This window comes from Merops nubicus, unplaced genomic scaffold (assembly GCF_000691845.1).
Source record: "Merops nubicus isolate BGI_N331 unplaced genomic scaffold, ASM69184v1 scaffold9107, whole genome shotgun sequence".
NCBI lineage: Eukaryota > Metazoa > Chordata > Aves > Coraciiformes > Meropidae > Merops > Merops nubicus.
Window position 1 is genome coordinate 43,172 of NW_008620947.1, and position 17,354 is coordinate 60,525.

Genomic DNA, 17,354 nt, shown 5'->3' on the forward strand with positions numbered 1-17,354 from the left:
TGTAGCTTTTTGTTGTCTGAATGGGTTTATGGTTACATGTGTCTGTTAAAAATAAAGGGGATCAGCTTGTACATGGTATATTTATATTTCTTATTTACAGATTTTGAGTACCTAGTGCTTCAGTTGCCAAAGCTTCCTTCTTTCCGTGTCCCAAAGACCAGCTGTTTGGCTTCTGGGATGACAAAAAAGGGTGGGAGAGACTTAACAGGCAATCTCTGCCCAGTTGAAGCTCTTGGTGACAGATCCCCTGAGTACCACTCTACAGTCTAGCCATATTTTTGCTGTCTAGGTCAAATGTTGATGGTTACACCATTGCTTTCCAATGCCTTTTGCTGAGCAGAAGGGCAGATATTTTTCTTTCTGAAGTTCACAGTTTGTATTACAAAGTCTTATGGGATGTGACTTGAAGTTTGTTTTATTTTTGAATACGTGTGATGATTTTAAGAATTTTAAGAATTTTTTTCCTTTTCTCCTTCTACTGGATGATTTAAAACCCACAAAAATAAAGCAGACCAATGAAAAGAATTGAATGCTAACTTCAATTGAAAAGAAACAGCAATGCTACTCTTGTGAGACAGTTTTCAACAGTGTTCTGCTCAACCTTTCCTTTCCTGCCTGCTCCCTGACCCTCTGTGACACTGAAATATCCACTTCTAGGACAACCTTCTTCCTAACCAGAAGGCTAAAAGGTCTTCCCTCTCTTCTTCTCCCACTTAAAATATCATCCTTGCATCAGCCAGATCTACTGTTTAGAGGGATCAAAAGCTCTTTTCCTCCTGCCTTGTTCCCATCCATAGCCATATCCAGGGCCCCGAGTGCGCTGCTCTCCAGTGAGAGGTAAAGCTTAAATCCCTAAAGCTGATACCTGGCGTAGTGACACCATCTCTAGACCACCAAAACCCTGGGGTTTTTTAAGTCTATGCTACTCTAATGAAGTAGCTATCCCTGTTTGCTGAAGCAAATATTCAATCGTTTGGGAGATGGATCCAAAGGCTGAGAAGTGGTGTTGCTCTGACTCACATTGTGGAAGCCCAGGAGCCAGACTAAGTTGTTTCACTCACATAAATTCCACAGGCTACATAAAAAAATTCATTCCTTGGGTGAAACTTCAAAGGAAAAGACACTAAATTAACATGATACAGGAAAGCAAATGCAATGGAAGGCGTAGTAAGGAAACCTGTTGGTACAATTCAGGTTTGGCTTCTAGTCCAGGTTCAAAAACTGAACTATTCTGCTAGTAATCTAATTTCTCCTTGCCTTAGATTCGTAGTAGTAAAACTGGCAATAAAGGAGCTGCCAGGCTATAATTAGTTGATTGTATGTTACTTTCAGGTCTTCAGTCTGAGGGAGCAATGTTATGTGTTAAATGCTGATGAACCTTGTTTGTGACCAAAAGCTGGAGACGGGGCTAAAACTACCACTCTAGGTCTTGATTAAAGTTTTTCCCTATATTTTATTGTCACATCGTATGGTAGATCAGGATCCCAAATTCAAATGTTGAAGTTCTTGTTCAGATTTGGACTTGGCCTATTTGGCCTGTTTCTGACCACAACTAAAAATGTTCCCAGGATTTCCAGTTATTAAATTACAAAATATTTTATGAAGGTTTAATTTAAACAAAGGATGCAGTTACTAATGCTAATCTAATAATCCAAGAGTGTGTATAAATTAGGATGTGATTAGTTAAGGAGAATAGGCATAATAATAAGAAGAGCACTTCAGGAGTACTTGTTATTGTCCAAAATATCACTGAAATTCTGATGACTAAGTACAGTCTGCTTATCTCTACTTGAAACAGTGCTGTACAGATTCATTATTTCTAAAGGTCTTCTTTCCATTTCTATATAGATATTCTCCCTTCACATTTTGAAGGTTTGAAGAAGAGGATTGTTTTTCGAGTCACACTAAGTAAACATTAAATGCATGCAGGCTTAAAACTAAAGCATGCATGTTATGTAGCAGCAATAAAAAGTGCTCGGCTTGCACGACTTCTGATGCTCAAGCGTTGCCTTGTTAAAATGCCAAAAAACCTTTTTCTTTGCCTTTTTTTTTTGAAAAGTAAATCTCTTCCTTTGACCTTGCAATACTTAAATTTTCAGTTCTCGGACAAATGATATTTATTTTACTGAATACTTTTATATTACAGATAAGGTGGATGAAATAGTACCAGTTTCCAAGCCATCAAGAATTGCAGACAATGCAACTGTGGACTCAAGAGTGGCAACTATTAAACAGAGGCCTTCTAGTAGATGTTTTCCCTCAGCTACAGATATGAATGTAAGTGATAGCTACAAAGTGCTGCTTTCACTTTTGAAACCAATTGGATGGGCTCTGTTGCCAGTGTGCAGGGCATCCAACAGAAATGAATTTACAAATGTTGCTTTATATGCTCATTTTACTTCTATTTAAGCCATGGTCTATTCAACATTTCTAGTAATAGCTTTTTATTCGAAGAGTGTACCTGCCCATCTGAAACTTTTCCCATTATACCCTTGTATTTATTGTGAGACCACCACATGAACATTGCTAGCTCAGTGTTATTTAAAGGTAGGCTGTTCCAGTTTCAGCACCAGAGTTAGTGCTGCCACAAAATTTCCACTAATGTGAAAGTTTCTCGTGCTGCAGGTTTTTGTGACTCCTAATGACATGTATAACATCTTGATTAAATAATACATCATGATTTGTAAGGGAAGAATTGACATTAATACTATAGCAAGTGTTAAAAATTTAAACTCCAGGACTCTGAAATTGGATTACACGATTGCAGAATTTGCTCTTACAGAACTTTTACAGAATAAATAATTGGTTGTATTGCATTTAAGATGTATTTCTCCATTACCCACCTCCAAAAAAGCAACAGTCCTGATACAACAAGCACTTTGCTGTTCTCAGCAGCTTGGGATGGAAGGAAATTAAGGCTATTCTAGGAGGCAGAAAGCAAATACTTTTGTGATGATCTACAAGGAGGAGGGACAGTTGAGGGACTGCCTTGTAAATGATTTCAACTAACTCCACTGAACAGCTGTGGCCATTTTATGAACACGTAAATAAAGCCCAGCCTTCCCTTTCTCTTCACCTCCTCCTCAAAATCATACCAAATTTGGGGGTTTTATTCCATAAAAATTCTAAGTAAAGTGGATAGGGGATTAACAGCTATGACAGAAGAGTTGTTGACATGTGAGAGAAAGCCTTGCATGCTTTAATACTTGTGGGGTTCTTTGTTTGCTTTCTTGTAGTCCATGTATGAGAGACAGGGTATTGCTGTGATGACGCCCACTGTACCAGGGAGTCCTCAAGGTCCTTTTCTGGGTATACCTCGGGGTACAATGAGAAGACAAAAATCTATAGGTAAAATGCTTCTCATGTATAGTTTGCTTGTGCATTAACCACATACTTTCAGTGACTTTGCTCCTTTCTTAAAAACGTATTTCTCCACCATCTTTACCTGTTTAATATTTATACAAAGCTCATGAGAAACGAAGTTTGTGTGTAAGATAATTTGCACATTCTGCTTTGATGGCAGTGCACAAATATATTATGGAGTTATCATTTAATTCCTTCCTTTAGAATGTTGACTCTAACAAGGAAAGGCAGTGAGAAGGAAGAACGAAAAGCTCAGCACAAGCCCTTTGCAATGCATTACTTAGGGCAAAATGTTATTCCTTTTTTCTTTGTTATTGAGGCAAAAGGGTTGTGATGCTGTGCAGTTTAAAAAGGAATCCTTATTAATAATAAAATTCACCTCTTTTTCATTCCAAATGATGACAACAGTTGATTTTACAACAGACAAAAAAAGAGCAGACCAAATTTGGGCTTGCCTTCTTCTTGGTAGCAATCTTAGCAGCAATATTTATCCATTTAGAAGCGCATTACGCCGATGTGAAATTAGCATCTAAATTATCCCAATATTACCCAGTTTATTTATGTTAAAAGCCTTATTTGTAATAATATAATGTCATCTTTTGAAATGAAGCTTTATGATTTTGTTCCCCAATAGAACCCTCACAGTCCCTTTGCTAAGTTTCAAATGCATCTTAAAAATTCATTAGGTTTCTAAGTTGCATTATTATATGAATTTATAAAGGGCTAGAGCAAAGCATAAGATACTCTTCTGCACAGAATGTCTTCCCTCTTCAATAATCTTCAAAGAAAATGTGTTTCTCTACAGCTACCTTGATGATACATAAAACCAAAGCATTTGCCTACACATCAGTGATCAGTTTAATTAAAATTCTGTAGCATCCTTTTTATTTCTGGCATTTCTGTTTCTGGAAGTTCAACACGAAAAAAAATGCTGGTGGTAGGAACCAACCAAAAGTCCTCTTTCATAATTTTGCTTAGGCCTCATGTGGTGTAAAATGCACCCTGGCATTTTAGGGTGGATACGGAAATAATGCAGCATGGGGGGTGCCAGTGGAAGACAATGTTTTCAATCTATTTTCTGATTTTTAGGAATAACAGAGGAAGAACGGCAGTTTTTGGCTCCTCCTATGCTGAAGTTTACCAGAAGTCTTTCAATGCCTGACACCTCTGAAGATATCCCACCACCACCACAGTCCTTACCTCCTTCACCACCGCCACCTTCTCCCTCTCTGTACAACTCTCCCAAATCCCCAACATCAAGGAGCTATGGAACTATTAAACCTCCATTTAATCAGAATTCAGGTTCAAAAATTTCTTTGGTTAGGCCTGAGAACGTGGGGACAATGATAAGGGACAAAGGGATCTATTTCAGACGAGAACTGGACCGATACTCTCTGGACTCGGAAGACCTGTACAGTCGGAGTGCGGCATCTCAGGCAAATTTCAGGAACAAGAGGGGGCAGATGCCAGAAAACCCTTACTCTGAGGTTGGGAAGATTGCAAGCAAAGCAGTTTACGTGCCGGCCAAACCAGCGAGGCGGAAGGGGATGCTGGTGAAACAATCCAACGTGGAAGACAGTCCAGAGAAGACCTGCTCTATTCCGATCCCAACGATTATTGTGAAAGAGCCATCCACCAGCAGCAGTGGGAAAAGCAGCCAAGGGAGCAGCATGGAAATCGATCCTCAGTCCTCAGAGCAACCTGGGCAGCTGCGACCCGACGACAGCTTGGGTGTCAGCAGTCCCTTTGCAGCAGCCATCGCTGGAGCTGTGAGGGACAGGGAGAAGAGGCTGGAGGCAAGGCGTAACTCTCCAGCCTTCCTTTCCACGGACCTAGGGGATGAGGACGTGGGGCTAACACCACCGACACCACGTATGAGGCAATCTAAATTCCCCGACGACGCGGTGTTTAGCAGCGAGGAGGGGTTCAGACAGCTTATGTCACCATCACCGATCCCTGCCCCTAGAGAGCCGGAAAACGTTTTTAATAGCAGCGAGCCCAGCAATCAAAATGATTCAAGGACATTAAACGCTTCGTCCAAAGCAAAAGGTCCCGAAAACAGCACGGTGGCAGCTAAGCCCACGAACGCATCCAGCTCAGACAGCTACGTCCACCCGGTCACAGGAAAGCTGTTGGATCCCAACTCACCACTCGCCCTCGCGCTCTCTGCCAGGGACAGAGCCATGAAAGAACAAACACAACAGATTCCAGGCAAAGGGGACGCTGTCAAAGCCGACCTTAATAAACCACTTTACATCGATACGAAGCTGAGACCCAACATTGAAACGACTTTTCCTGTCGCTGCTACCGTCGCTAGGCAAAATACTCGCGGCCCGTTGAGGCGGCAGGAGACTGAGAACAAGTATGAGGCGGACGCAGGGAAAGATGAGGAGAAGAAAAACATGCTGATAAACATCGTGGATACTTCACAGCAAAAGTCAGCTGGCTTGTTAATGGTTCATACTGTGGACACAGCGAAGTCGGACGACACGCCTGAAGAGGAAGAGGAAAAGAGTGCCGAAATGGAACCGAGCCCCGAAAACTCCCCGCCCGAGAGGCCAGAGGGGGGCGAGGAGGCGGGAAGCGAGCTGAACAAAAAACCCGAGCCCCCGGCCTCCCCCTCCAAAACCATCGTCGCAGCCAGCTCTGTGGACGACCCTGTCATCTTGCCGTTCCGCATCCCCCCGCCACCCTTAGCGTCCGTGGATATCGATGAGGAGTTCCTTTTCACTGAGCCATTGCCACCCCCCTTAGAGTTCGCCAACAGCTTCGACATCCCCGACGACCGCGCGGCTCCCGGTTCGGCTCTGACAGACTTGATTAAGCAAAGGAAAAACGGCACGCCTTCGCCCGCGCCCTTCGCCCCCAGCCAGGCAACAAACTCCTTAGAGAGCAAAAAGCAAGTGGGTCTTTCAAACTGTTTGCCTGCCTCCTTCCTGCCACCCCCTGACAGCTTTGATAACGTCACTGACTCTGGGATTGAGGAGGTAGACAGTCGAAGTAGTAGTGACCATCACTTAGAGACAACCAGCACTATCTCAACGGTGTCCAGCATCTCTACCTTATCCTCAGAAGGGGGTGAGAACGTGGATACTTGTACAGTCTATGCAGATGGGCAAACATTTCTGGTGGACAAACCCCCAGTACCTCCTAAGCCAAAAATGAAGCCCATAATCAACAAAAGCAATGCACTTTACAAGGACGCGCTGATTGAGGAAACTGTAGACAGCTTTGTTATCCCTCCCCCTGCTCCGCCCCCGCCCCCCATCAGTGCACAGCCCAACATGGCTAAAGTTGTTCCCCAAAGGACATCGAAGCTGTGGGGTGACGTGACGGAGGTGAAAAGCCCAATTCTCTCAGGCCCCAAGGCTAATGTTATTAGTGAGTTGAACTCAATACTCCAGCAAATGAACAGAGAGAAATCCTCAAAGCCAGGGGAAGGATTGGAGTCACCTACTGGAACAAAAACTGCAAGTCTCAGTACAAGGTAAATTAACCAAATAATTTCTTAATAAAGGCTTGATTTTTTTCCCCCCATCTGTTCACTAACTCCCCCTGTAAACCACACAGATGAAAGAAGAATGTACTTTCTGCTGTACACATTTGCTTAGTGAATAGTCCAGGACAAACAATTTTAGAGAGAGGAATTTCCTCCACTGCCAATTTGTGTAGCCTGCAGCCTAGGACAGGAGCTTCCTCAGTCTTCTCCAGCTTCAAATACAGTTCCCACAAACCTTTCAGCTGTTTTGATGCAAGCTGCTTACATTTATTTTTAAGTAGTATTTTGCTCTTGAAACATTTTTTCTTTTAAAATGTGGTGATGATTCAATTTTTCTTCAGGCTCATAACTTATTTGGGCTTCAGACAGGTAAAAAAAAAGTGATTTTGCCCAGGTTTACTTCACATTCATTATGTGATTGTCAGTTTATGCTGATGCCTCTCATAATCTACTTGATCCAAAATGTAAAGCTGGCTTAGAAAATCACTCATGGAAATCACTTTGCACTGTTCATGTTATTACTTAAAAGTTAATTTAGCATCTCTACCACTTAGTATTATGGGGTTTAAGTTCTTTACTTCCTTTTGCACACACTTGTTAGTGAATAGTTTGACGTTTACAGGTTCAAGGAGGTTCTCCCAACAGCAGCCTCCCTGGTAGTGCAGTGAGATACGTTTGTATACAAGCAATCCATGAGTATGGGGGGAAAAAAAAGGTATTTTTGTTGTTTCTGTTGAAAGCCTGAGCCTTTCTTTTTGTGGTGTGGGATGGTTTGGCCTTTATGCACACCACTTAAATGTGCCTTTTACTGCAGTATTACATATTGTTTGGCCTGGACTGCTCCATAGAAATGCTTTTTTTTTTTTGGTTGAAATGCAGTGCTGACTGTTTTTTTTAAAAAAAGGATACCATCTAAGTAAATCTTATTAGAATTATTCTGCTGAATAACAAATAAGCCAGCCTTTGAAAAGCTGCCACTCTCTGCATGCATAAAGGTAATTTGGTTTTATGGGAAGGGTGGCTCTGCTCGTTGCAGATGATTGCTCATTCAGAAAACTCTGATCAGAAGCCTCAGCGACAGGTAGTTATATTATTTCCTGCAAGATGAAAGTCATCAAACTGGTGACAGGGAGGCATGGAGGTTATACATTTTTTAGAATGAAGAGATGAAATGAAACTACTGAAATTCTGGATTTCCTGTCAGAGACACTTGACTAAACAGAGTAGAAATGGAGTTGTCTATACAGGAAAAGCCTTAATACATGGGGAAAAAAGGGGGAAAAAGAATGAAAACTGTACATGAAAAACAATATATGCTGGCTGCCTGATGAGGATAGTCTTTGGACACATTTAGCACAGCAACTGAACACTGCACAGCTGAGAACACCTCAGGCAAGCTTAAAATTGATACTTGTGCACTGAGCTTGAATTTACGTGTCTTGTCTTGCAGATGACTCTGACATCTCCGTATATTATTTTTCTTATGTCTTCAAGAATTCTATTTTTGCTAGACTTTGATCATCTCTCTTGTTAAGCCTCATGAACATGTTGCCTCTAGCTTCATATGTGTAACATTATAAATAATCTTTTATATTTAAATTGACAGTTGTTTCCAGGTTACAGTAGAGAGATTGAGTCCCTATTAGAAAATAACTGAGGCTAGCAACTACAACTTAACTACATTGAAACAGGTATAAAGGGAAAAAAAAATTGAACTACTACTATATAGCTTCATTGGAGAAAATTAAACTATCATGTCAACAAGAGTAGCCTGTATATGTTACATTTTAGAGAAAGACCTAACTTGGACAGTGTCAGAAAGTTGTGTTGATTTTCTGTCCTTTTTCTTTCTTAATTCTGATACCTCAGCTTTGGCAAGGCCAACATTATGGAATGCAGAATCAATTGGGAAGCAAAACCACACAAAGCATTCTTTCAGTGGGGCTAAAATCCCACTTCTTTCCTCAAAAGAAAACCCAAGCAGGCGTCTTTGCAAACTAGATAATCTCAGGTTATGATACTGAAAGACCTCCGAGGTAATAAATGAGAAAAGTTATCAGTGGCATAAAGCAGCAGAACTCTTGGCTGTTGTTTGACTGTGGAAGAAAATGACACCTCCACAGAATTCCCAGTGGGAATGGAAGGTGAGAGGGCTGTATTTTGTTTCCTGCTGTTTTCCAAGCAGATGTGATTACACTCTTTTTTAATTGAAGTGAATTGGAGATACTAAAATGATCAGAAGAGCTTACTCAGGGTTTCTTGTTTGAGCTAGGGAATAAAACAGAGACAGCAGAAGAGAGCCAGCTATCTACAAATATTAAAAGTACATTTTCAGAGATGCTTCAGGCAGTTAGTTCCTTTCCATCTTAACAAGAAGGAGGTAGAGAGATGGAAATGGAGATGTTCACCTGCACATTCAGAAGTCCTACCTGTAAACCAGCAATGGTTTGGTCCTGATTGACCTTGGAGCAAGGCTGGCACCTTCTCCTCTCTCTGAGCAAAACCAGCTCCACGTTCTGGGGGTGGATGAGAGAGGATTGATTTCTGAGCTTGATAAAGAGTGTGAAAAAGGGAGCAAAAAGCTAATGGCAATATCTATCACAGTGGAGAAAATGTTCCCATTTCTTTTTGTTATGCTCTGTATGTTTATACCCTGAACTGTCTGCATTAAATTTCAGTTCTGGTTTCAAAGGTGACTGCATAAATCAATGGCTGCGTGGTAGATGCTTCCCAGACAAAGGCTTTTTCTTACTGTTTTTACTCCTTCCTTATCTTCTAAAAAATTAAATAAATTACACCCTTTCTAGCCTAACTGCATGACTGACACCATTTTTTACAAAACAGTCAAATATTGTGACCAAGGAACACCATCTTGCCAAAATTCCAAGTATTAAAGCTAATATTTAAATTTTAAAGATGAAATACTTAAGTTTCCTGATTCATTTTTTCTAATTCTGTAAAGCCTGGTACAACCAGTTGTAGAGCTGCAGCCCCTTTCTGCAAAGCAGCAGGAGAAAGGGAGGGAGGAATTTTAGCTCACGGAAAGCAGGGATTCTGCTAAATTAAAGACCAACTGGTTAGTTCTGCTAAAGGAAAAGTGATAAAAAATGAGCATGCCTGTTTGGATCCTTCAGCCAGAGAGAAGTATTGGGGGGTGTTAGAAATAGGAACATCCTTCACAGGCTCACTTGGGTTATGTTCACAGCACTAGCAGCCTGATGAATTTAAAAATACATATTTATTTAGTGGGACATACATGAAGTTATAGCCCAGGCAGCAACCCTAAATATCACCAGGAGTTACTTCTGCACAGCTAGCAGACATACAATTGTAGTTCAGTCACAGCAACTGCTGCCTTAGGGTAGCATAGAGGTGGATTAAATTGTAGATACTTGGGTAATGGCTTGCTGCAGAAACCCATAAAAATATCTTCTTTCTACGATTTTGACAAATGGGGATTAGGAAAGGATTGCTCTACAGCACTGAGCAGCATCTCATTCTCAATTATTACATTAAAAAACGACTCCAGACTGCCTTTTTTTTTTCTCTGTGCATTGGCTTAGCAGTAATTTTACACGGTGTATTTATAGTGTTCTGTGGTTCTTATGGAGACACCAAGTTTCAGGGTTTTTAAATAGAGCATGGAAACGTTTGGCTGGAAACCATCTGCTTCTCAGTGGCAGTGACCGGCCGTGGGACAGGGAAAGGAGACTGGTAGGGGAAGGAAAAAGGAAGAAGTGGAAGGATGTGGTTGCTTACGTTGTCCTAATCAAGGAGTAATTAAAGGGTTTGATCAGAAGGTTCTGGAACAGAGCTTCAGGTCCCACTCCCTCTTCTGGCCGTCATTTATTTTAAGAAATTTTGGAGATTACTCCTGGTGATAGAGATTTTTATCTGGCTTATCCATGTAGCCAGGCCACAACACCTGACCATCACTTTCTCCCTTTTTGCCAGTCCTTCCTGACAGAGATGGTTGAGGGTGTTGGGCTGAGGGGCTCCGTTTGACTCAGCTATCCAGAACCAGAGCCCCAGTGATGATCTCTGGTTACCCACTTTGGATACACACAGGTACAGGGAGGGGAGCACCCAGCCGGGGGGAGCCCCGTGGCTTGGCAGGTGGTGCTCTGCTGCCAGCGAGGAGGACGGGGCCTGTGATGGCAGCATCAACCACGGTGCTATAAATACAGCAGAGCTATAAATTCACTTGAGAGGCTGCTGGAGAAGTGGGGAGAAGAGTGATGCAGGGGGGTTTATCAGGTTAAGGGAGGAGTGCTCGCTCTGGTGAACCCAGCAGTTGCTTAGCAACGTAAGGATCAAGCGCAAGCCTGCGAGATCCACTGGATGCTGTTGGTGTGATTAAGGCAGAGCTAGACCCAGGGGATGCAAAGGGGGAAAAAACTCAGCCCCTGGGGAAAACAGCATCCTTCCCCCACGACTCCAGTGCACTAAGAAGGAATAATGAACAGCAACTGCTCTCCACCATCGCCATGCCAAAAGAATCAAGGGCTTTGCCACAGGGAGGAAGAATTTCTGTGTCAGGCAGCTTCTGGTCCTCCAGCTGTGGCTGCACCATGTCCCCATGTCCTCTGGGGCATGCTGGGGCTCCCTCCTGCTAGCCAGGAATGCTTGTTATAAATGTAGGAGTTATAGAGGGTGCTTAACCATGCAGGGTTGAATCCTCTGGGAAAAATAACCTGTACTGTGCTGGTATAAAAACTTCTGAAAGTGAAACTGCCTATGACCAGGAGTTTTGTTTAGCTCCCAAAATTTTTATTGCTATCTGGAAAAGTTGCTATTTTTTCACAAACAGGTAAGGCAGAGCTGAGTCTTAGGACTTAGTAGCAAGCCCTGCACAGGGACTGAGCCTCCATTTGGTGTATTGTAAAGGATGTCTGGATTTTGCAGGTGATAAAACACGTTTCTTGTGGGATAATTGATTTTTCCGTTTACTGCTGGACCATTAGATTCATTCCATTTTGTTAACCATTTGTCAGCCAATTTCACAGGATTGCTTGCTTTACCAGTAATTTTTGGTGTTTCAGTCATTCCATTTTGTCATTTTTATTTGCTGTCATGACTGCTGTTGTCAGAAGAGGGTCATGCTGAAGTGCCATGAAGTAAGTGACAACCATAAAGCATAGAGTATTCCTTGGTGTACATTCTGCTTCTTTGCAATGCTCACTCACTGTTGTTGCATTCTGGTTAATTTGGTGTTGACTTTGATATGAAATGCCATGTGGATTAGGTCATCCTAATCCAGGAATGGTAGCCATTCCAAAACCAAAATTTGGATGTTGTCTCCAGCTGAAATAGAAGCCACTTTCGACAGAGAAGCATTCAGCAAATGTTTTGGTATCACAAGCACCTAAGAACTTACAAAATAAGGAACACAATAAATAAGGGGCATGATTTTTCAAACGTGGCCAAACTCTGCTGGATTTTTGGAGGTGGAGGTGTGGCGAGGGGTGGTTAGTGCAGCTTTACGTACCTATATGAGGTTAAAAGTAAAGACAGAGTAGACCTCAAAATAAATTCTGCTGGGGTTATCACTGTCAAGTCTTCCATCCATGGAAGCTGTGGGTTTTCCCCCATCTCCTTCCAGCTTCCCTTGGCCTTTTTCTCTGAGGCTTTCCAGGGACAGAGGGCTGAGGCCATCTCCTGGTCCTCTGCCCCTCATCAGCACCATTCTCTTACCACTGGCTTCCAGACATTTGTGCCATTCACATGGAAACTTGCCCTTGAACAGACTCCCACAGACATTAATGATTCTTCTTCACTCCAGCTCAGGTGTTGCTGGCAACAGACACTAACATTCCTCAGTTCTTCTCACTAAAATAACACTATTATAAGAAGCTCTGTATCCTGCCAGTCATCACGTCAGCCCTTGTTCTTAATCTTCCCCCAAACAGACAGTTATTGTCTTACTTTCCTACCATACAATTTGCCTTTGATAATCCAAAAATAAAGTAAAAATATTAGAAGACATGAAGGCAAAGTTTTAAGTTTATGTGTTCTCAAAAAAAAAAATCTGTAAAAAGTTAATTTCTCACAGTACTCATTTCACTCATTGGTTCTCTTGGTTGTTAAGTTGTTTTCTCTGATACAATAAAAGAGCTTTCTCAGAAACAGCAATTTTTTTGGCAAGTTGCAGGATAAAACAGCTCCCAGGAGAGCATTATGGGGTTTTTTTTTTGGTTTTCACATGGAGCTGTTGCAGCATCTTTCACTGATTTGCTTCTGATATTAAGTTAACAGTGAATTTGAATCCTGTAAATCTGATTTAAACTTTACAATCATTTCTTGCCTACAAGCTGTGTGGATGGCCTTTGTGCTTGGATGCTGCATCATTGTGACACAGGAATTACATATTGTGATTTTAATAGGAGGCAACATAATGGGCACTGCAATCAGTGCACTCTGAGAGCAGCAAATGTTTCTAAATTACTACCATATGCTGATTCTAACAGAGCAAATTTTGTTTAAAATAATTATCAGACTTTTCACCTTTTTGAAATGAAATTTGGGTTTAGGCAGGTTTAATATGGATTTAATATGTTTAGTGTAACAAATGATCCAATAAGGCATAAGGAATTGCTCTTATTAAAAATCTGGAAAACCCACAACCCAACAAAACCATGCCTGCTCTCCAGCTGGAACATGCCTGCTCCTTATCGACCAGGATACCAGTCAGCCATGAAATGCAAGATGCTTTCAAGGCTCTCTCTGCATCACAGATATGGCAGAGATGCCATAAATTCTGATTTAGGATGCACAGGAGTGACACAAGTGTGTGTGATTTTTTCCCTTGGATTACAATTACAGTACAGCAGTCTCTGTAAGATGCAGGAGTTGATATGGCAGGTGGAAGAAGGGAAAGGGGTGAAAAAATGAATCTTGGAATTAAAGACTTCAAACAGAAAGCCTGGAATACAACTGTGGGCTTCAGCACCTGCACAAGGGCTGTGCCTGTGCCACAACCAGGCACAAACTCAGCCTGGCAGGATGCTGAATAATTCACTGAGGGGTTAGGTAACACTAGTCTAAGGAATAAGGGCACACGGTTTATTTTTTAGGTGTTTTGTTTTCACAGCCTAATGTACTGTTTAAAGGAACAGTGGCAATGATTTCCTGAACAGGGATGGACAGGGAATCTTTGGAAGGAACAATGTAGAGAAGCAGGAGCAAAAAGGAGTTACAAAGCAAATGTGGCCAGAGCCTGGAGTTCAATCAAGTAACAGAAATGATCTTTCAGCATCTAGCAGGAATAGAAGGTAGCTCTTCCTCACCCCCTTGGTACTGCCACAGTGGGTGTGAATACAAAACCTTAATTTCTACTGCTGGCAAGATGGCAAAGATCAGTCAAAGGGTAATTGCAGGTGAAGAGGTAGGGAGACATTTCCACATTTATACAAAACCCATCCTGCTCTTCACACAGTCACCAGGACAGCATTATCCTGACCTTTTACAAAGGAGATTTTTTGTTGATTTAGAGTATCACACCTTATTAAAGTGTGTGAGACTCTTAATGCTAATTTAAAGTAGGCAGAAATAACTTTCTCCCCTTGGGTAACAGATTTTAATAGTTTCTTGCTGCAGACTTTTTTATTTGTGAGGGTGCTTAGCTCCACTCTTGGAAGACAATGAGAGATGCTAAGCTCTGAAAAAAAAAATTATGGGAAACATTCAAAACCTTGCCAAGTGTTTCCTTCCTTTGTTAAAGTTTGGTAGTGGATGAGTACTTACAAGGGGAGCAGGTTGGGGTAGATGGTGAGGAAGTGCTGGTACCATCATCTTTTTCTGCAAAACGTTAACCCCTTTTTTATGCAGGATTTAGGTGCCCAAAGTGAAGTCACTCCCCTTCCAGAGGTGTTCCCAATTAACACCAAAACTTTCAGCAGCGACTTGGGAATCCTAAACCCACAGTTTCTTCAGTAACAACATTTTAAATATGAGGGCTCCACTGGGCTCTTCCTTCAGCTCCATAACATCTTTTCTGCACAGTGGTGAATCTGCATTATTGAGGAAAGCACTGATGACATCACATCATCTGGAACATGGATTTTGTCTCCTGGAGTTTTATAGTGCAGCTGCCCAAGGGTAATTTCTGTGCAGAAGGCAATGGCCACAGAAGTCCTTTTAGGAGCCTTAGAAGGACTGTTTCATTTTTAAAGCACAAAAAAAGCCAGCTGAACAGAAAAAGAAATGAGAAGAGCTTGTGGAGCATGTGCTGTGAACAAATGGGGATACAAACAGACCCTAAAATACAAACGTGCTGGAACACTTGCTGAGTAGATGCCCAAAGAGCCCCAATCCAAAGCTCCCATAACTGCTGTTGTTGGCTATGTTATCTAACGGTGTCAAACTTGTAGGTTCAAACTCAGATGAAGGATCCCACTCCTCCACACAGTGAGTGGAAGATCAACTCCTGATGGCTCCTCCTGGGGAGCCCAAGGTGCCTCATCTCTTATTCCACTCAGTGTTTGGCATTTAACAAGGAGTTCATTTGGTGTAGCCTTAAAAAAAAAAAAAAAAGAAGAATGCTCTGGAAGGTGTTTTTATTAACTGCTCATAAGCAAAGGTTTTGTTTTTAACTGTGGCTTGCCAGTGATGGCTTGGTGGGAGAGATTCAATGGTGCCACCTTGGTACTTTTAGCCTGATATTGCTCATTAAAAAAATGGAAACCTCCCAAAAGGGCGTTGACCACGTGTTGGTAGGGAGAACCTCTCAGCTGGTGGCTGCTGTGTCTAACTCTCCATGTCTGTTTGCCCTTGCAGGAGCACGGAAGTCATGAGCACTGTCTCAGGTACACGAAGTACAACAATCACTTTCACTGTCCGACCTGGAACCAGCCAGCCGATCACACTGCAGAGCAGGTCCCCAGACTATGACAGTAGGACCTCAGGAGCAAGACATGCTCCAAGCCCTGTGGTTTCACCAACAGAGATTAATAAAGACATCATGCCTGCTCCTCTGACTGCTTCTGCTTCAGCTTCATCTCCTTCTCCAACTTTGTCCGATGTATTTAGCCTACCCAGCCAACCCCCTTCTGGGGACTTATTTGGCTTGACCACAGGGCGCAGCAGGTCTCCTTCTCCCTCAATATTACAACAGCCAATCTCAAATAAGCCTTTTACAACTAAGCCTGTCCACCTGTGGACTAAACCAGATGTGGCAGATTGGTTGGAAAGTCTAAACTTAGGTGAACATAAAGAAACGTTTATGGACAATGAAATAGATGGCACTCATTTACCAAATCTACAAAAGGAAGATCTGATAGACCTTGGAGTGACTAGAGTTGGGCACAGGATGAACATAGAAAGAGCTTTGAAACAGCTGCTGGACAGATAAGAATAGCTATTTTGCCTCACAAACTTCTGTTGATAAGAACTAGAGATGGGCTGGTACTGACATACCCCAATTGCCTTGTCTGTCTGCGAGTGCCAGCAAAATTGGGGGGGGTGGGGAGGGGGAAAACAGTTGAATTCCTGGTACTCAGGTCATGCAGACTGTATGCTACACACCCAAACTGAAACCTAAACACGTTACACCAGTGGGGCCATTTTCTTTCAAAGCCGTGGGGAGAGATGAGAGAGAAAATTGTTAACTTCAAAAATGCTATCTCTTGAGGATGCCCTTCTGCTGAAACCATCCCCTACCACTTGTCTTTCGATTCCAAACTGCAAGCCTTTCATTTTTTTTTATTATTGAGGAGCACTACATTCTCTTCTTGACATCCAGTCTCCGAGCAGGCTTCCTTCCCCAACCCTTAGCTGCTTGTGAGAGGACAGATGATTGCTTCATGACCATCTAAACCCATATTTCTTAGTAGCAGAAGCACAAGAGTAAGCCAGGTTCAGGAGTTCATATTACTGGTGGTGGTTTTTTTTTACACTAGTTTAGCTCTCTGATTTGTTGGCAGTGAAGCTGGTTGTTCTGCTGGAATTAGTTCAAAGGTAACCTTGCTCTGTTTTACCTGGTATTTCTTTATTTCTGCAGTTATACTTAGCACTCTTCCAAGGTGGCAGAACAAGTTCAACACATGCTCCATTGACTTGACCTGTAAGACGATGCAGACGTTGGGTAGAAACCGAGCAGGCATGCACACTTAGAGGTACAACAAAATGAAGCTAATTTGAGCCTGAGACCCCCAGTTTTCAACCAGCTAAACTACTGCTAAGTCGCAATATGAACTCTGGAAGCCAGTAAAAAAATTGGGGTTGTGTACAGACGCATATTTTGGGCTTCACAGTCAGATACTCAAATATGCTGAACCCTGAGAGGGGCTGGTTGGTTCAGGGAGTGGTAAGTGCTTAGCTGTTTTGCACATCAGGGCAAGAGAGGAGAAGATAGATGGATGTTCCCACTGAAGTCAGTGGGCAGGTCACCAGTATTTTCAGGGAGATGGATTTCAGCCTGTTAGCAGAAATGGAAACATTTCAGCTTCTTAAAAACAACAACAAAACAAATGGTAAAAGGGTAATGCCAAGCTGG

At 42.2% G+C, this 17,354-nt stretch overlaps 1 protein-coding gene across 1 annotated transcript in view; it reads left to right on the plus strand.

Moving 5' to 3' along the window:
- The window catches only part of SHANK2 (SH3 and multiple ankyrin repeat domains 2), a 39,438-nt gene extending 22,838 nt beyond the window's left edge, over positions 1–16,600 (plus strand). The window contains exons 6-9 of the mRNA XM_008944283.1: positions 2,147–2,277; positions 3,237–3,369; positions 4,453–6,850; positions 15,638–16,600. Coding sequence (XP_008942531.1) covers positions 2,147–2,277; positions 3,237–3,369; positions 4,453–6,850; positions 15,638–16,211 — 3,236 coding nt within the window. The 3' untranslated portion in view covers positions 16,212–16,600. The remainder of the gene's footprint in view (positions 1–2,146; positions 2,278–3,236; positions 3,370–4,452; positions 6,851–15,637) is intronic.
- The last annotated feature ends 754 nt before the right edge of the window (positions 16,601–17,354 follow it).